General features: G+C 39.0%; 2 protein-coding genes across 20 annotated transcripts in view; one reads left to right on the forward strand and one right to left on the reverse strand.

Annotated features, from left to right (window-relative positions):
* The window catches only part of SLC26A1 (solute carrier family 26 member 1), a 37,205-nt gene extending 17,767 nt beyond the window's left edge, over positions 1 to 19,438 (forward strand). For 5 of the 18 annotated variants that reach the window (XM_085530286.1, XM_015849560.3, XM_085530287.1 and 2 more), the window contains 3 exons: positions 2,595 to 2,677; positions 13,650 to 14,300; positions 15,391 to 19,438. In XM_085530286.1, coding sequence (XP_085386412.1) covers positions 2,595 to 2,677; positions 13,650 to 14,300; positions 15,391 to 16,911 — 2,255 coding nt within the window. In that variant the 3' untranslated portion in view covers positions 16,912 to 19,438. Of the gene's footprint in view, positions 1 to 190; positions 295 to 956; positions 1,042 to 2,594; positions 2,678 to 7,947; positions 8,141 to 12,132; positions 12,226 to 13,649; positions 14,301 to 15,390 lie in introns of those variants that run through there. The other 13 variants (XM_085530291.1, XM_085530292.1, XM_085530294.1 and 10 more) reach the window with 8 other exon arrangements.
* Positions 1 to 20,802, reverse strand: part of IDUA (alpha-L-iduronidase) — a 48,293-nt gene that overhangs the window by 20,647 nt on the left and 6,844 nt on the right. The gene's annotated exons all lie outside the window — the stretch shown is intronic.

The raw sequence follows: 20,802 nt of genomic DNA on the forward strand, positions 1-20,802 counted from the left end.
ATTTCATTTATAGAGCATTTTAATTAGCTCCTTTCTTCTTTGAAATCAGTATTATTTGACCTTTACCTTGCAAAGCAACTTACAAAATCTGTGACCTGGCTAAATCTCACATGCACAGAAATGTAAGAAAACAATGAATGCTTTCAAGCTGATGCTAATTGAGGCCTATGATTTCCTATTTCTTACTCAGCCTGCTTTTGTGAGCACAGTCCTTCCTTCAGCAATGTGCATGTTGGTTGTGGGGGGAAGAAAAAAAGAGAGGCAGACAAAGCATCAGAAGCTTCCTTTGCCAAGGTGAGTTAGCTTGTTAGGAAAATACTGTTAGTCTGTTGTGTCTCTAACCCCCATCTCCCTCCTTTTGGAACAAATTTAAGACATAAAAGGGAAAACAGGCTACAAATTCATAGCAATTTAGGCCATAGCAAAAGGCATTTTGCAACCTGGCCTCTCTAGATGTGAACAGATCCCATTAAATTATCTAGGCTTGTATAATTTATTCCTGTGAGATGTTGTGATCTCTTGCTGAGATCTGCTGTGTCTACATTCACCTGCAATGGGAATTAAACTGTAATAATAACAAGAATCCAGAAAAGGGACCAGTTTTTTATTGATTCTTGGCTACATGTTTAAAGGCACTTTGAAAGGTAGGCTCAGACACTGCTGGGTTTCTTAAGCAGACCTTTCTTCCTGACTGGGTTTGATATATGGCAATGATTTTGCTTCTGCATTAGCACATGACTACCAGCAGTTGAAAGTTTACTATATTTTTACACCGTCCTTGCTGATGGCACTCTAAATGATGTCAGCTATAAGCAAACTTTTAGAGAGTTGAGCAGGGAGACTAACTCCATAGTAAGTGCTAACAATAACAAAGAATTACAGAAAAGCAAAAGCGTGGACTAAACATTAAAGTGCCAAAGACACTCAGCAAGCAATCAGCTGATGTATTTCTCTAGTGTCTTGCTGAAGTTCAGACTGCACATGGTGTCTAAGCCCAGATGCTGCTGGATATGCCCATATGCATGACTGATGTCCTTCCAGGTATGTAATTTGTATGTTAATCCTTGTTTGTGGACAGACAGAACTAACTATTCTGAATATATCATTTACTTGCAAAGTGAGAAATAAATGATACTGTGTCCACTTTCTAATTTACTGATGTTTAATAACTTACGATGGTAAAAAGGCAGTATGAATATGACTTGCTCTTAATTTTTTCTGAGTTTTTGTGATGAGTTGTTTCTGAATACTTCAAAACTTAAATGTTTTAACATCTGTTAAATGAGCAGCTCTTTAAAAAGCAGACATGTCACTTTATGGCTCTTGAAATGCAAAAGACAACAATACCTCTTATAATTAATTTGATAAAAAGAATCAGTTGCAGACAGTTATTCAATAACATACAAACTCATAGCTTTCAGTACACTTTTAGCTGATAGCATTACTCTGAACCTTGTTTTGGCATTATAGCATAGGGTAGTGATATATGATCACTAATAGTTTTTCCACTACATGGTCTTCTTTGCTCCATGTATAATCTTTTTTTTTTCTATATGCTCCTGAAAACTTTCAGTAATATGGAAAATCTTTTCAAAATATAAGTATCTTCTTTGCTTATGAAAAATGAAAATTTAGTTCACAATGCAGTAAGTGCTCTGTTTTCTTTGCATACCAAAAAGGGTTTTTGAATATCCAGTCAAGATCACAAATGAATGTGATGTACAGACGAAGAGGTTTCACTGTTGCTTAAAAACTATCCTTGCCATAGTAAATCTGCTTCTACAATTTACAGGTATCACTAGTAACATTCATCCTGAACTGATGAATAAACAGGGTTCACAGTTCTGCCTGCTTATGGATGAAAATGTGAAAAGGAGATCACAGCCCCCAGTCTGGAAAACAACTTTCTCACAGGAGAGATGACATAGTTTCAGAGAAGCTGAGTGTTGGGAGAGGTTGCAATATTTTTTGCTGTTGTTTTTAAATGAAGTAACAAAATCTTTGAAAGTAATTTTCAGATGTTAAGGCAGATTCTTGAAAGTCATTACTAAGGGCATCAATTCTGGAACCTTGTTGCAGTTTTGTTTACGAGGCAGACAAGCTCATCCATTTTACAGTAAAAGCCATCTGAAGGTATGCAAATTCTTCCTGGACATAAAAGTCAGTGGCCAAGCTTCCACTATAATGTATTTTCATGAAAATCCTTTTTCCAGTGTTTAATTACCATGGACAGCTCATCACTGTGTTTAAGGGCTGCTCTGCACACAGCCTTACCTTAACTGCATTTAACATAGTTTATTTTTTATCTTGACAAAACAAGTATACAAAGCCCTTGCAACTGTTAGAGCAGACCATACTTCTGTTTGGTCTCCACATAGTATTAAAACAGAATAGCAGAGATGAGTAAGAAGGCATAGATTAACAGCCCCTGTAGTTTAACATATTCATGCTTATCTTCTACCTGTAATTACAATCTACAGGACAAAGATACTGCTACTATTTATTTGTGTTATCTCACTTTAAATGCTACTGGAGTAATACAATTGGACAGATTCAATCTATATCACAACACAACTTCTAATCTACCCTTGTAGAAAGCTGTGCTCCTGAGGAACTGTGCTACTGTGCACTGATAAGAAATCTGGTGTGGATCTACTGCAGCTGCTTTGTGCCATTGGTAAGTGCTATGCAACTGGCTTTATGTTCTTTGTGGGTATAATGCATATTAAAGAACAGTCTTGTTTAGTTTTATTCAGATACATGTTTGTTTGCATTGAACTTTACTGATCTAAGAGTTTGTCCTGACATTAGGGACCACAGAAAGCAAGAAGAAATAAAAACCTAACTGATAATGTCTTTCCACTCCCACATACACATCATTTTCAGCTGCACTTTTCCTGCTCTTGCCACAGCTAGAGAATAAATGTTAGGCATAAAAGGTAAGGGCTTTCAAAAGTCCTGGAACACTGCATTTGTAATTTTCCCAGGTGAAGCTTGCAGGAACACAGGAGATGTGCCAGCAATTTTCATTTAACAGATTCTATGCTGTTGGAAGGATTTAGTTTCTGGTCCTTGTATTTTCTTCTGTGGATAGACTGCAGACTTGGTGGCCTCCCTAATACTTATCTTGTTACAAGATCCTGGTATACTGGTGGTTATGGGGGTTGAGCAGGAGGGAGTGGAAGCAGGCAGAAAGATGTAGAAATGTTTTTTACAGATTGTTCTGGGCTAAACTTCCACTATATGTCTGTCAAAGATTCCATCGTCTTTTGTCAAAAGAATTCCATTCAACTGTTTTCCTCTAATTCTGCTCTTTTAGAGAATTACAAAAAATGTTAACTGTGAAAGTGTTGGAGGACCTTGACGAAAGGACTGTGTGGTGAATGCTCTCATCTTTCCTGTAACATCACAATCAAATGTCTGCAGTTTTGATTGATTTCTAGGCCTAAGTTTGAATTGCAAAGTTCAAGTTGCCCCTGAACTTTGAAAAGAACATTCTTGACATTTTATTGTATTTATTATTAGTCATGGTCTGAACTTCAAACAGTTACTCTTGAATACTCGGAGGATCTGTAGTTTATCCTTCATTGAGATGTTTGGGCAACCAGTGGAACTCACAGACAGTACTGCAACTCCAGGCACCCTGCAAATGATCATTCTTCCAACAACACACCCATGAACACAGGCTGAAGAAGTTGGGGTTGTTCAGCATAGAGATGAGATGGCGCTGGGAAGACCTTATAGTGGCCTTCCAGTACCTGAACATGGCCCACAGGAAAGATGGGGAAGAATACATCAGTGAGTGTAATGAAAAGACAAGGGGTAATGGTTTTAAGCTATAAGAGGGCAGGTTTAGTTTAGACATCAGAAGAAATTATTTAATAAGAGGGTGGTGAGAAACTGGAATGTGTTGCCCAGAGAAGCTGTGGAAGGCATGTCCCTTGAAGTATTCAGAGCCTGGCTGGATGAGACTTAAAGCAATGTGGTCTAGTGAGATGGACCCCTTCTGCCCAAGGCAGAAGGACTGGAACTAGATGATCTTTAAGGTTTGTTCCAACCTAAACCATTCTATCCATCCAGAATTTTATGAAAACAAAGTTAGAAAGTTACAACTGACTATCAGGGATCAACCAATAAATATATGTTCTGTAGTACTCTTAAATGTCTGGGAAAGGTGCTGTCAGAATGAAGTGCAGAGAGGTCTATTTAAAAAAATTTTAAGTGGGAGAGAACCCAACTAATTTGCATTTTCCAGTACTGCAAAAAATGATCGCATTGGAAACACACTGTAAAGGAAAATAGAGTAAGCAAGTTTTGTTGGTCATTTTGTTTCATGACTGATGATTCCCAGGGGTCAGCACTGGGGCCTGTCCTGTTTAATATATTCACTGATGACCTAAATGAGGGGACTGAGTGCATCCTGAGTAAGTTTGAAGATTACACCATACTGGGAGGAAGGGTTAATTTGCCTGGGGCTAGGAAGGCCCCTCAGAAGGATCTGGGTCTGGTGGATAGCTGGGCTGAAGCCAATGGGATGAATTTCAACAAGACCAAGTGCCAGGTCCTGCACTTTGGTCAGAACAACCTTACGCATTGCTACTACAGGGTTGGGGCAGAATATCTGTAACACTGTGTGGAAGAAATACACTTGGGGGTGTAGACCAAGAAAGCCAATGACATCCTGGCTTGTATCTGAAATAGTGCAGCCAGAAGGAGCGGGGAAGTGATCAAGCCCCTGTACTCAACTCTGGTGAGGCTGCACCTCAAGTACTGAGTTCAGTTTTGGGCCCCTCACTACAAGAAAGACAGTAAGGCCCTGTAGCATGTCCAGATAAAGGCAATGAAGCAGGTGAGGAGTGTGGAGTACGAGTTATAGGAGGAGCAGCTGAGGGAACTGGGATTGTTTAGTCTGGAGAAGAGAAGGCTTGAGGGTGACCTTATAGATCTCTACGATTGCCTGAAAGGAAGCTGTGGCCAAGAGGGGATCAACATCTTCTTCCAGGTAATAGGAAAAAGGACAAGAGGGAATAGCCTCAAGTCAAGCCAGGAAAGGTTTGAGTTGGATATTAGGAAAAAATTTATTCTCAGAATGTGTGGTTAGGCACTAGAATGGGCTGCCCAGGGAGGCGGTAGAGTCACTGTCCCCAGAGGTGTTCAAGAAACATTTTGATGTGTTAGTGAGGTACAAGTTCAGTTATATTGCTAGCAGGTGAATAGTTGGACTGGATGGTCTTGGAGATCTTTTCCAACCGCAGGAATTCTATGATTCCATAAAGAACATGGCATTCACAACTTAAGAGGTTGTTTGAGAATATAAGCCTTGGTTCCAAGAAACAGGTACCAAAATAGGTGAAAGGATAGATTTGAAAGACTGGGTTTGATTCAGATTGCTTTATGTTCGGAAATAACTACCACAAGCCTGAAAAGAAACAAACAGAAGCAATGAAGCCACTTTCTGTTCTATCGTAGTTTATATTGAAGAGACACACTGCCTTAGCACCTACAGTGTGTGCAAAAGTCATTACACATATTAAGCATGCTATTGCTTCCCTCTTATAGGTAGAATATATTCTAGAAACCACCTTTGGAAAGGCAAAGAGACATGCCATGACTGTTGCTTGTCATGACTGTAACTTGTTCAAGCAATGCTTGATAAGACTTTCTATAGGAAAGAGATAAAACAGAGGATTTTGTTAAGACCTACATGAACTTCCTGAGCTTTTTATGAGTGCCCCAACTACTATAAGGAAGTCTGAGTTCTTGGAAACAGCCACTGGTTTTTGGAATTTGTGACATTTAATAACACAGAAATGTGCTTCTCTTTCCACTCCACTCTCATGGGGGAGTTGTGACTTCTCATTTCCTTCATTTTAGTATTTCCTTTTTTACTCTTAATGAAAAGAAAACAACTTCTTGCTCAGGAATAAAAGGCTTTGTTGGAACCTGACCCTTGGTAGACAAGTTTGTATACTGTACCCCAGAAACCACTCCCTCTGCTGGCAGCGAAGGAGTAATCACGTTTGCTTACCTAGAAACACAAATTATTTCAAGTTTAACATTTCAGATTCTTAACACAATCAATTGCACCTGTTCTCTCGTTTGAGAAACACACACATCTCCTCACCCTTTAGCTTGTAGCCCAGCACAATTTCTGACAGGAAAACTGAAAATTCAGTGGCTCGAATGGCAAGTTTAAAATGTAGTTCCTGTGAGTCATGGCCTTGTGCCCCATCAGTTAAACTACACTGCCTAGTAACCATAAAACACTGATTAATGTTAGGAGATGCATGATTATTGGTTATTTGGACAGGTCTGCACCAAGTAACAGCTAAGGTAAGAGAGGAACTTCATACAACCTTATCACAGAATCATAGAACAACTTGGACTGGAGGGGACCTCAAGGATCAACAAGTTGCAACCATTCTGCCACAGGCAGGGTTGCCACCTGCTAGATCAAGTAATAGACCAGGTTGCCTAGGGAACCATCCAACTTAGTCTTGAATACCTCCAGAGATGAGATATCCACAGTCCCTCTGGGCAGCCCATTCCAGCACTGCACCACCCTCTAAATCTTCACTTCTCCCTCGTCCTATCACTGTCTACTCATGTAAAAAGTTTTTTCCCTCCTGTTTATAATCTCCCTTTAAATACTGGAAAGCTCTAATGAGGTCTCCCCACAACCTTCTCTTCTCAAGACTGAATAAGCTTCAGTTCCTTCAGCCTGTCTTCACGGGAGAGGTGCTCCAGCTTTCTGAGCACAACTATGGCCCTTCTCTGGATGCTGATATCTTTGTTGTGTTGAGGGCCCCAGATCTGGATGCAATACTCCAGTGCCTCACAAGGGCAGGCTAGAGAGGGACAATCCCCTCCTTCTCCCTGTTGGCCACTCATCTTCTCTTGCAGCCTTACAGCCCAGGCTACCATTGGCCTTCTGGGCTGCAAGCACACACTGCTAGCTCACGTTAAGTTTTTCAATTACCAAGACCCTTAAATCCTTCTCAGCAGTGCTACTCTAAAGGAGTTATTCTCCCATACTGCATACAAATCTGGGATTATCCCAATCCAAGTGCAAAAACTTGCACATCAATTCACTTAACCTCATTAGGTTCACATGGGCCCACCTTTCAAATTTATCAAGGTCCCTCTGGATAGTATCCCTACCTTCTGCATTATCAACTGTAACACTTACTTTCGTGTCATCAGCAAACTTGCTGAGGATATGCTCAAACTCATCATCTATGTCACTGACAAAAAGACAACCAGTCTCAAGACATACCCCTGGGGGACACTGCTTGTCACTGGCCTCCACCTGAAAGTAGAGCCACTGACCACAACTCTCTGACTGTGATCTTCCAACCAATTCCTTATCCACCAAACAGTCTACCCTCCAAATCAGTATCTCTCCAATACAGAGATAAGGATGTAGTGGGGGAACATCACATGTCTCCCCTTTTGTCCACCAATGCTGACACTCCACCACTGAAGGCCACTAGGTTGGTCAGGCACAACTTCTCTTGGTGAAGAGACTTGGTCATTTATACACTTTACAATTAACACAGTCTTTGTCCCACTGACCTGCCTACATTTTACAGTCTCTTGTTTACACAAATAACAGAGATCTTGTGATCTAAATGCAGTGACCTGGAGGAATGGAACTCTGACCTCCAGCAGTCCTGTTCTCAGCAAAGAGCAGAATACTTACTCCAGACCATGAAATGCACAAATCTTAGACAAGACTGCAGTTCAATTCTTGCGCCACACATAAAATTAAAAGCTAATGCTATACGAGGATGCATAAAGCAGAGAAAATCTCAAATAAGAAACAGCTTCAAAGGTCAGAAATGTGCTAGCCTGAACTCAGCATAACTTTTGGATCACTGTTAGTTAATTAATAATCTCACGTATTATTTAAACTCAAAGTCAGTGACTGTTGCACATATATTGAAGTTTTCAGAGAAGTACAAGTGACAGCACACTACCAAGCAGAAAGCCGAAGATTCCTTAACTACCAATTCCTCTCTTGAAGGCTGCCTAGTTAATAATTATCATTTATGCAAATAGATCAAAGCCAGACTGACGACTTTCATTCATTCCAACATGCAAAAACAGAGCTGAACATTTCTTTCAAGAAGTTATTCAGGTAAGAGATTTGCCTTCCCTTCCACACCTCTAAACTCAGGTTTTGCTCATTCTATGCTTGTTCTCAAATGCTCAAAACTTTCTATTTTCATTTATTTTGTACACCGGTGCTGATTTGTAAGTTTTGTCATTATTCTGTGTTTCATAGATGTTATTCACAAGGCAGATACTAGATGAAGGTTTTTAAACTTGTAGTCTGCAACTGGAATAGAAGTAGTTTTTCCTATGAACCTGGTCTAAGAATTTAAGACTGGTATTTGCCTTGTTCCTGTTTGTACTTATAAAGTAATATATGAAACTTGTTTGGTTCAGAGAGTATTATTATTAAAATTGAGCATCTTCAGAGCAATTAGGTAAGAGAAAGTGGTTTAACAGCCATGGGACAACAATCTAGGAAAAGCATAGGGCAGAAAACAGTTTTCTGTTTAGCACTGCAACTAGAGACTAAGGTCTTGGGAGAGCTCTATTGGAAGACTTTTTTGAACAGCAGACTTTCACTTTGGACCAGCTACGTTTCCGAAAGAAGTCTGATTTTAAGGAGTAAAAGAGTAGCCCCTACAGAAAACATCACTTTGGCATTCATGCCCTAGGACTCTCCAGAAGAACAATGTAGTCTTCCCTGTATTTTGATCAGCATGTTCTGGAAACAACAAAAATAGTTCCTGGAGAGCAACCCTAACCACCTGATTATTTATTTCCAAGGTATAATCATTCCCATAGGTGATCTGTTGGGACTGCCTTAAAAATAGCTGCTGTTTGACTGTGTCGTTTCTCTTCTGGCCTGCTTATGACCTCAGGGATCATTATGCATCAGTAGTAGTCCTCTTTCTCACTGAGACACTGAACGAAGGGTCAATCCTTTGGGGAAACGGAAACTGAATCAAATATATTTGTGTATGCATACATTTGAATAAGACCTTAAATTGCCCTGAAAATACTAGATTAGATTTAGAGACAGAAGTAAAAACTGTGATTTTGAGATTTTAGTTAGAAATACAGAACTCTAAATATTTTTTCTCTTTCACTTTCATGTAAGTAGAGAATTTAAATAAAATAGAAAAATGCTTTAAAGCCAAGATAGCTTGTCCAATTAGTCATAACAAACTGTGCCCGTCAAGTTTCACATGCTTTTCTTCAAAAGCAACACAGTATTCTTGGACTATAGTGGGAAAGTTTCCTAGGTCAGCTCTTAAGTAAATGGTTTTGCTTGTGGGCACCTTACTTAAGTTTGCTTCCAAACACATTTAGGTCCTGTTTATCTAATACTGGAAACACAACTGCTTATTCAAGACAGAAGGAAACATTCATTTAACTTCTGTTTCATTTCTAAAACTTACTGTCTATGTCAATGTTTCCAAGTAATTCTGTACAATAAAAATTTAATAAATCAAAGCAGCAAATGCAGAAACAGTATTATATTATAAGCAGTTGAGACGATTTTATTTCACGGTAGTGAAATAAACATCTACTTGAATCCACCCAAAAAACCAATTTTTGGCTCAGGCTTTTGTATCACCATAAATTGGGTTACACAAGGGCAAAGCTTCTGGGTATTTTCCTTTGAAAAAGGCTGGTTTGCATGCATAGCACTCCTCTCTACATTGAATCAATGCACAGTAAGCAAAGCTATTGGGATTTTTTTCAAAACTGTGTTAATGCTCAGAAACAGAACAGTAATGTAGTCACAGACACTGGAGAGAGGTTTCTTACAAGCAGAAAAGAATGAAATATAAATAATATGAACAGTTTAGCTCAACACTAGCACATTTTAAACCAAATAGTTACATGAAGTGAGGTATCTCATGTTTTTTTCTGTGATTTATGCAACAAAACTACAATGAAACTTCTAACTATAAATACAAAACTTGCTCCACCCATACTGCCTTTTAGCTCATCTTTCATTGAATATGGAAAAAAATGCAAGCATCAACCCTAAGCTTGAATCATACTCAGGGTTCCATCCCATCTTACACTGGTAGTCACTATTACAGCAAGGCTGATGCTAGGGCATAATTGTGATTTCTGCCCAACACATAGCTTTTCTAAGATCACCTTAGCAAAGAGAAGCAGGATTATCTTGCTGTTCCTTCCTGTGCTTTTTAGACATACAGTTTCATTATTTATTTTATTTTATTTTATTTTTTTTTTGTGGAATATCTTGATGGGGAAACAAAAGGAAGCATCAGGACCCTTTTTTGGAACAGCCTGTGCTAAGAAAACAGCTTTTGTGCATAGAAAACAACTCAGGCAGGCAGAATGGTTACATATGTTCCATCAGGGGCTGCCTGTGAGGGAATCTGTGAGATAAATCCCATTGAAAGTGTTGTAATGAATGCTTCCTCTCACTGAGAGAGCTCTTGTCAATTCCATGGTATGCTGAAAAGACAGGAAGAAAGGTGGGGCTAATGCCAGTTGGAAAATCAGTAATTTGCTTGTCTTGAATGATTCTTTGCTTTGTTTCAGTACTTCACAAGGTGAACTGAGTCACTGCATTTATCCTGATCAAATGATGGGTTTGGGGTTAAAGTATGTTTTTTGCTCATGTTACCATGGACAATTTGAAAAAAAACTTTACCTTTAAGATTCCAAACATCCAAAATTACTTATTGTAATGATATGAATAGGTCACATGTGTAGCATGTTGCCTTCTCACATAGTAAACAGTTGAGAATGTTCCAGTATCTAAAGTTAAATGCAATAGATGGGCACATTCTATACCATGCTTCATTTGCATGCTGCCACTAAGAACAGCTCTTTCAGTGAGCAACAGGAAGCCTTCACTTGATTAAAGGCAAATACTATATTCTGTGAAGCTTTGGTGGGGTAAGAGGCAGCTGGAAACATGAGTTGTCCCTGTTCTTCCATGTCAATGTGCATGGGCAGAACTAAAAGTTACTTCAGCAAAACAGCAGAGGAATTTGTTTATTAACACCTTTAGGGTGCCTGAATATTGCTCAAGTGTTACCACTGAGGAAGAATGGTGTTGTATCTCAGTGTCAGAATCAACTGGCTAGTCACTCATGCACAGAAGTATACAGATTTGTCCTTCCCCACCCTGTTTTTGGGGCTGCCATGAGTACTGGAAGTTTCCAGCTCTCTGCTAGGCTACACAAAGGTAAGGGCAATAGCTGGTATTCACAGTGGAATTCCATTTCCTCCTATACTAAGTTATTGCTGAGCTACTAGCAGTCTGAGAACTCTTGGTTTACATAGCCGAAAAATGTTTTGCTGGTAACGACATCCCCTCCATTATTTGCTGTGGCTTTACTACATTCTAAATGCTTCATCATTAACAGTAATCTGCCAAAAATGGAAACTGATAACTCATTTTAGAGTTATTTTACAGCTAGCCTGTTCATTTGACATGGCAGCCAGAAGAAAGTAGAAGAAATGGTTGTTTACAGGAAGGAAGTCCTTATTTTCAGGAGGAAAAAGAACTAAAGAAAAGGATCTCATGTTAGTATTTGCATTTTAACTTGAAAACATTTTTCCATCAGGAAGGGTTTTTGACCGTAGGCTAAAATTCTGAAAGAATGCATACATTTTTTTCCCCCCAAATAAGCTTTTTAGTTTGCTTTTACAACAAACTACCATTCTGATTATCCAGCATAGCAGATATTATACAGATTATACAGTACAGCCAAGACATATTACAAAATTATCACTCAGACACAGTATCTCTTAACAGATTTGACAGAGAAACTGTTCTGAAAATATTATGTATTAAAAGGTACTACCATCCCTCAGGAAGCTGCATAGGCTGTACATGTCTGTTAATGGTGTTTTATTGTTGATTTCATTTTAATACAAATTTATTTCAAGTAAATTGTGCAAGATCAGAAGAGAGCAGACAGCAACTGTACAATTAAGCATCTGAGCCTGGAGTACAGAAGCCAATAAAATCTTTTTTATGTAGCCTATCAAAAGCGAGCATTGGATACTGAACTGCCCACTAGCTTGTAACTATGTTAAACAAGGCCACTGTATTTATTTCTTGGCTCTCTGAATTCACTTGGCTGTAAGAAGTAGGTGGCATTTGAATAGAACTTGCAGTCCTCAAGTACAAGACTCTCCAACCTAATTTAGGTAAGAGAGGAAGCGCTGTTTTCTTTAATCTTTTTAAATGAATGTGTTCTTCACAGTTTCTAGGATTTAACATTCCATAAAATTTAATTATATGCTCTTAAGTAATCTTCTTGGTGCTGTAACCTCTCTTTTCTCTCACCTCTGTGTTCTAATGAAGGTTAGATCTAACCTTGTTGTCTAGGCACGTTTTGCCTAATGCAACCTCTCAATACAGTATAGTTATAACTATATTTGACAGTACAACTAGAAATTGATCTCAGTCTTTCTAAATAATTACACTAGAACTGTAATTTCTTTTCTTTTATGATGGAAAGAAGCTGTAACAAAGTGGGAGTCAAAGATGACTTAATGTAACTGGGATGGATATAAATCTAGTAATATTTAAAATATATTTAAACTACCATGCAGATCATTTTCAATTTGGACAAGCACTCTACGCATCTCCAACAATAATCTCTTTGGCATGCTATGAACTACATACTTTAAACATTTAAGCACCCTGTTTCAAGATGTAAACTCCAGATGGACACAGTACTTATACTGTGTTATTCAAAACAATACTTGGATTTTTATTTTATTTTAAGACTTTTGCATTGGCTCCATAAACATAGTTTATATTTGTTTTCAATTTGCTGACAAAAAGTATTTGTTAAAATCTTGAAAAAGTTCATAAGCAGGATATACACCCCAAGCAGGACAGACACAGAATACTTTATAATGAGCGACCTTCTATTAGGGGTGCCTACATTTAAAAAGCTTACAGGCTTGGCAATGTATGCATTTGTTTATCAGTCACACTTCCAAATGTTAAACAGCAGTTATTAGTATTAAACACAATTTCTAAGAGTCATCAGTGGTTTGTGCACAATTTTTTTTTGTCTGAGATTAAATTGTTGTGCCCCAGAGAACTCTGGTTTTGCAGGTTCTACTAGCAAAAAACCACCCACTGTGTGCTCAGGACATCTGCAGTGACAGATCACTATAACACACACAAATTCCACATCAGTTATTAGAAATACACTATTAGAAAGACCACAGACTACCCCACTACTACATGCTTATTTTACACCATCAAGTGCTGCCTCTTTGGACAGAGACCTCTATGACAAAGCCTTCTATGATGCAGCATCTGGAAGACCTGGAATTATCTGCCATACAAGGAGATGACTATTTTAACTCAGGCTTTTTTTCTTAGTAAAACAAATTGGATTCAATCAGAGGCATATTTAAAGCTTTGTAGGAAAGGATCAATTTGAAGATTGTTTCTTAGTGTTATGTGCCCAGCCACCAGAGTCCTGTGTTGGGATAACATTTCCTTAAAAGCTTTTTTAAAAGAAGACAAACTATTATCATTATGCATCTGTGCTAAAAAAAAATAAATAAAAAATCACTCTAATCTAAGAGGCATTTTCTTCACACTACAGGAAAAGATATATGAAGTAAACACTAGGACAATGGAAAGACCACTTGAGGCTACGAAGATGGAAAACAGCACTTCTTCCTGCTTTTTCATGGAAAGAAAGACTCGTGTGAAGCCTAATAGGAAAGAGATTGTGATAGCCAAGCTGAGAAAAAGCTTCTCTTGCACCCCAAGGAAACTGAAGAATTTTGTAATGGACTTCTTTCCTGTTTTACGATGGCTTCCCAAATACCAGTGCAAAGAATACATCTGGGGCGATATTATGTCTGGGTTAGTGATTGGGATCATTTTGGTGCCCCAAGCAATTGCATACTCACTACTGGCAGGCCTGAAGCCTATTTACAGTCTTTATACATCTTTCTTTGCCAACATCATCTACTTCTTAATGGGCACATCTCGTCATGTCTCAGTGGGCATTTTCAGCTTGATAAGTTTAATGGTGGGTCAAGTGGTGGACCGAGAGCTTCTCTTAGCTGGGTTCGACTTGAATGATGATGCCACACCAGCCTTGGGCCATGGCTCCCTGCAGACTGACAGCCAGTCCAACACAACTGTCTTCAACCTTACCACTGAGGGGATGAATGCTGAATGTGGAAAAGAATGCTATGCCATAGGCATTGCTACAGCCTTGACATTTGTGGCTGGAGTGTATCAGGTAAGTGGCTGCTGATATTCAGAGACAAAGTATGAAATTACTAAAGCTTTCTTGCATGATCTAAGCTCTGTTTTGACTGCTCTTCCATGAGAGACACAGCATCATTTCACTTGAATAATCTGGGACTGCTTTCTCTGGGAAACCTAACTGCAAGCAATTCACAGAAAACATGATGTAGGCAATTTTATCAGCTACAAGCAAGCACAAATGAAACAACAGTCATTTGTAAGGCTAGTAACATTGCTTTAACACTCTACTACCTCTTAGCCTTGCTGATTTCATGGGGCTGTGAATCAAATACAAATCTCATAATGAGGGGAATTCTGAAGTAGCTATGTACTTCAACATGTAAAATATGATTCTGTGCTTCTAAATAATGTTGTCTCCCTAGATATTTTAATAAAGGTGCAGGCCCATTCACCTACACTAGCTCAGAAGATAGTCCTCAGTGTTTCACTACCAGGTACTATGTTTTACCAAAGCACTGTCCAGTGATAAGTCGAAAAGGAGAGAAAGTAGAAAGGAAATAAGGAAGTAGACTAACCTAACTTTCAGACAGTGGCTTTGTTGGACTGTTGGACACTCACCAATCTGCTGCCCATCATACAGATATCAAGAGAACACACAATGAACATACCTGTTAATTGTCTACATAAAAATTAATCTTCCTTTTACTAAGAACTTTCAGGTCGTGTACATAAACAACGAAATATGGAGCTATATTTTCCAAAGCCATCAAAAGAATCAGCAGCAACTAGTTAGGACAATATCCTAAGATCTGTGAAAGTCTGTGGTCTCTTCTGCCATTTCTGATCTTAGGCACACCATAAAGGCAGTGTTCCACTTTCCCTTCTGTTCACAAGGCTAGCATCAGAAGCTGCTTAATGTAACCATGCCACCAGAGAACTTAGCTGTTGTCACTCAAATTCTCTTGTAAAGGTCTACAAGTAGGTTGTAACCACTTTTAGCCAGGAAAAAAATAGAGTTGACATAACAGCACTTTTTGATCCACAGTTCTTTGGCTTGGGATCATTTAAGGCTCATCTGTTTTTCTTTTTTTTTTTTTTTTTCTTTCTTTGTGTCTCCCCAGGTTCTAATGGGAGTCTTCCGTCTGGGTTTCGTATCTATGTATCTGTCTGAGTCTGTTCTAGATGGCTTTGCAACTGGTGCTTCCTTAACAATTTTAACAGCTCAAGTGAAGTATCTGATTGGAATAAAAATCCCACGTAGCCAAGGACATGGGATGCTTGTTATTACTTGGATTAACATTTTCAGGAACATTTCTCAGGCTAACATCTGCGATATCATTACAAGTGCCATTTGTATTGTAGTACTGGTTACTGCTAAAGAACTGGGAGATCGGTACAAGCATAAGCTGAAATTCCCTCTTCCCACAGAGCTGGTAGTTATTGTTGTGGCAACACTGGTGTCACATTATGGAAACTTAAATGAAGTGTATTCATCCAGTGTTTCTGGAGCTATTCCAACAGGATTTATTGCCCCCAAGGTACCACGTTTTGACTTAATGATCCGTGTTGCTGTGGATGCCTTACCTCTTGCTGTAGTCAGCTTTGTCTTTACTGTATCCCTTTCTGAAATGTGTGCAAAGAAATACGCTTACACTATCCGAGCCAATCAGGAAATGTTTGCTGTAGGGTTCTGCAACATCATTCCCTCCTTCTTCCACTCCTTTGCAACTAGTGCAGCTCTGGCGAAAACACTTGTGAAAACATCCACAGGCTGCCAGACTCAAGTCTCTGGAGTGATTAGTGCAATGGTGGTTCTGCTGGTACTACTCTTCTTGGCACCTCTCTTCTACTCCTTGCAGAAGTGCGTCCTGGCTTGTATCATCATTGTCAGCCTTCGAGGAGCATTAAGGAAGTTCCGAGATGTGCCAGCACGGTACCATGTGAATAAGGTGGACACAGTGGTTTGGGTTGTTACTATGTCTGCCTCTGCCTTGATCAGCACAGAAATAGGTCTATTAGTTGGAATTGTTTTCTCCATGTTATGCATCATTGTTCGGACACAGCAGCCACGGACAGCCCTGCTTGGTCAAATCCAAGATACCAACTTTTATGAGGATGACTTAGAATATGAAAATCTCTCTTCTGTTCCAAAGGTCAAAATATTCCGTTTTGAGGCACCACTTTATTATGCCAATAGAAACTATTTCCTAAAGTCTCTGTACAGACTGACTGACCTAGATCCTAACTTAGAGGCTGCCAGAAGGAAGAAATACGAGAAGAAGGAAAAGCAGCATCTGAAAAAAGGAAATCAACCAACTGTTAATGGACTGAGCAGCAGAGACACCACTCTGCAACTAGTCCCTAAGCAAATTGATTTCCAAGCCCTCATTGTAGATTGCTCTTCCATCCCATTTTTGGACACCACTGGAGTTAATACTCTAAAGGAAATTCTAAAAGACTACAAGGAGTTAAATATTTCTGTTCTCTTAGCTTGCTGTAATCCCTCAGTGATAGACTCTCTAAAAAGAGGAGGTTACTTTGGGAAAGATTCTGGAAGTATGCAAGAAATGCTGTTCTACAGTATACACAGCGCTGTGCAGTTTGCAAAAGACCAAAGGCTTACAGCAGACTGCTCTGTTTAATCCCATGTTTTCCTTGACAATACACTAAAGAAAGTGCAAGATGGAGAAGGGCAGTTTGCAATAATTGAGTTATCAGACACACTATTGGCTTTGTACAGTAATGGGCCTACAAGACACCATTCCCTGAAGAGTTCTGCAGTTTACTGGATGCTGCTTAGAATAGCCCTGGAGATGCAGTCTGGGGCCAGGCTGGGACAAGCTGGATAACTATATGCACCTCACTTTCAGAATGTGGGTGAAAAAGAAGTGCATCTTGGGGCACTTTTCCTTCTTCTGTCATTATAGTACATGACAAAATACATGTGTCATGAGACTGTTGTAGCTGGAAGTCTGTCAAGAACCACCTGCACCTCCCAGTGGTTTGTGTTAAGAAGGATAAGCCATACATCCAAATACAATGGATCTATCATCATGGACACATAATGGTTTACACTCTGGCTTGCAAAGCCCTGTCCATTCCATCATTCAAGATGTGCTCTTCAGCAACTCCCACTATTTGCAAACAAGTAAAATGTATAAAATATTGTGGGATGTGTTACATCTCTCCTTGTCACCTTGATTGCGTGGGCTTAATGACACAACTTGCCACAAGTGAAGAAACCAGTCTATCACACTGCTCTCAAAACCATCTTCTCCAAGATAACCTCCTGGAGTCATTTGTGCTATTGGAACCATCGTATGTTAACTAGTTACTGAAGGTTTTGATACCTCTAGTAACACAGGAAGAAACATGACTGTGATGCCCAACTTTCTTGTGTCTAGAGAACTGAGATATATGGAATTAAGAAAACAGAATGGCTTTTCTGGCAATCCATTGCCAGAGTAGTTATACCACTCTGTCAAAACGTGTTACCTCTATTGGTGAAATTCTAATCAAGGGACACACAAGGATTACTAAATATAAACCCCCCACACTGTGATGCAGCATAGGATGTTCTTCCTACAACAGCCTGTAAAGGTACAAGGATAAGTGAAGAAAGCAGGAGAAAAGAGGATAGGGTGAGAAGTTAAATCTCTGATCTACCATGCAGGGGAATGGTTAGCCAGTAAAAAATGCTAGGCTGGTACTCTCTGATGAATATATGAAGTATCTAAAGTATATATAGTCCATAGCAGTATAACTGATCCAAGTAAAGTAATGCTTTATATGTTGTGCAACCCCAAATATTAGAAAAATCTCACCATACTCCAGACCATTCTACATACTACTGACTTTTTTTTCCCCACACCATGTAATTCTTTGTTTATAGATCTAATAACTCATGTTTTACAGGTCCGTGTTAATTTTCATGACGATTTGCTTTAAGGGTTATTTATTCTGTATGGTATCAAATCATACCCTCAAAGTCAGTTTTGTTGTTTTATATGTATGCTCTCTCTACACAAATAAGTATACATCTAGATTCTTATTCTAGTGCTATTGGTACTAAATGTCCTAGCATACAGCACTGACAGAAAACTTTCTGACACCAAAGTTTATAATTACCCACATGAAAGGAAGGACAGCTGCCATCCCTTTCTCATTCATGTCTGGTTCACGCATGGAACCAAGCATAGAAGGAAACTATCACACCTGTGCTTTGTACACCTATCAGGCACCAGAAACAGGTTATGTGTACACTGAGACTATTCCTTAGATATATCACCAAAACAAATGCCATGTTGACACATCATGTGACTTGCTTATTTCAACTTTCAGGTCACTGAATGAAAGAACAATAAAACTTAGGTTTTCCAGGTATGCCAGAGCCTGTCTAGCTCTCAAGAGCATTCCCAAAAGACAAAACAAGAAGTGTATTAATAGAGATTTAACAGGCTACCAAGAGAAGTTGTGGATGCCCCGAACCTGGCGGTGTTCAAGGCCCTGGGCAGCTTGGTCTGGCATTAAATGTGGAGGTTGGTGGCCCTGCTTGTGGCGTGGGGGTTGTAGGTTCATGATCCTTGAGGTTCCTTCCAACCTGGGCTATTCTGTGATTCTGTGAGACTGAGCAGCACAATATTAGGTAAGTGACTCAATGCTGACATTCTCATGCATTCTTTACAGGAAAGTCTATCAACTGCACACTGCTAGTACTGCCAGAGCAGTAAAACCTGACAGAAATGCCTGTCTAGATATTACAAAATTGACCACTGGTAGTCAGTTCCTGCCATAAAACAATTAAATAATATAATTCTTTAAAGTGCTGACTTGGTACAACAGGCTTATTTTTGTCATAAAAAGAAATGGACAAAGTCCAAGGACAAAGTGTTGTGTTTATTTTTGTTTGTAACCATTCTTTGATCTGGGAATATTTCTTTTAATGTTTTGCCAGGAAGTCACAAGAGGAAGTGGGTTCACAAGAATTAGTGCTAAACAATTAGTAACAATACAGGCAATTTTAGGCTTCTGTGACCAAGTAAGCCATTGTTGGAAGTCAACTTAATTTTTTTCAGTAGAAAAAACCCCATTTACTAGCAATCTACACTTCTCTAATATTTATGGGTCAAGTTACCAACCTAGAACATAAAAAGAAAAAAAATAAATAAATACCTTTAACTCCTGATGAACCTCATCTTAGGGAAAAAAAAAAAAAAAAAAAAAAAAAAACAGAGAAAAAGAAAAAAAAAAGAAAGAAAGAAAAACAACTGCTTCTGTGGAAAGTGTATGCTTGCATCAGTCTCTGGGGAAAAATAAACAGAAGTTGCCCATGCAGTCCTTTTTTTACCCATCAGACACATAAATTAAGTCAAAAGCCTATTTTTCATCCTATTTTTGTCGGAACGGCACCAAAGGAGAACAGAGAAACTCTTTCATCCATACAAGGGGGCTTAAGCTTTAGTACTTTCACTAGAAGGAAACCATCAACCAAAAAAATGTTTAAGAACCATTACCTGTTTCAGTTTCTTTGACAGATCAGGCTCATAATCAAACTGAGTTGGACAGCATAAAAAATAGCAGGGAAACAGCCTTCAGTGTGATGATATAGGGATGCTGGGAGATCAGAGCACACTTCAGAGTACACAAAATGTAACTAAAAAAAAAAAAAGTACGCCTTTTTTTTTTTTGCTTTACTGCACTGCATCAAGACTAAGCACATGAAGACTGAAAATGTTACAAACTGCCAATTCTCTTCTCTCCTATTGTACCATGAACTATGTACTGTGACTTGGGAGAGGAGCTGGGGATACTATTGTAATTCCAACTAGGTTAATACTAATTTTGAAATAAAATTGTTATATGCCTATTAGAAAATGTTATATCTATCATGTATATTGACTATGTTTTTGTTCACTGTGGTGCCTTGCACAGATCATGTATCCAACAAACTGTAGTGCTACTTAACAGTAGGAACAGGACCTTATCTTGCAGACTGTGTGAATTTCATGGAGCTAGGCACAGAGCTGAGAGTATGTAACTCCAATGCTCCTCTTGATTTCTGGCAGGATAGCCAGAATAGGTGGCCTAGGTTCCAGGAAATAGCTACATCTATAGGGACTGGCAAATAACATCCTGAGAATGAATCCTGTGTCTCATGACATGGATACAAATGTGTGCTTTTGGCTGGAAAATAAAACTAGCAATTCTTTAAGCTTGTCTCATGGTATACTTTCATGCGTGGTAAAATAAAAGGAGAATGTGGAATGAAGTAAAAGACAAAAGGTACATCTGGTGTCCTTAGAAAAGAGTTAAAACATAGGGATGCATTTGGAATTGAGGCAACTATTATTAGAACACTAAATGAGGGAGAACACCCTTGAAGACCGGCACTTTCAACTTCTATGGAGACACACCTGCTTTTTAGGTGGAACATTTCCTAACACCTTTACACATAGCACAACTGGGAAGAAAAGCAACGTGTTACTGCTGGCCATCCGCAGTGGTGGCACCTCCCAGCACGCTGTCTTCTGTGG

Source organism: Coturnix japonica, chromosome Z (genome assembly GCF_054131305.1).
Source record: "Coturnix japonica strain WE chromosome Z, WE-NBRP24, whole genome shotgun sequence".
NCBI lineage: Eukaryota > Metazoa > Chordata > Aves > Galliformes > Phasianidae > Coturnix > Coturnix japonica.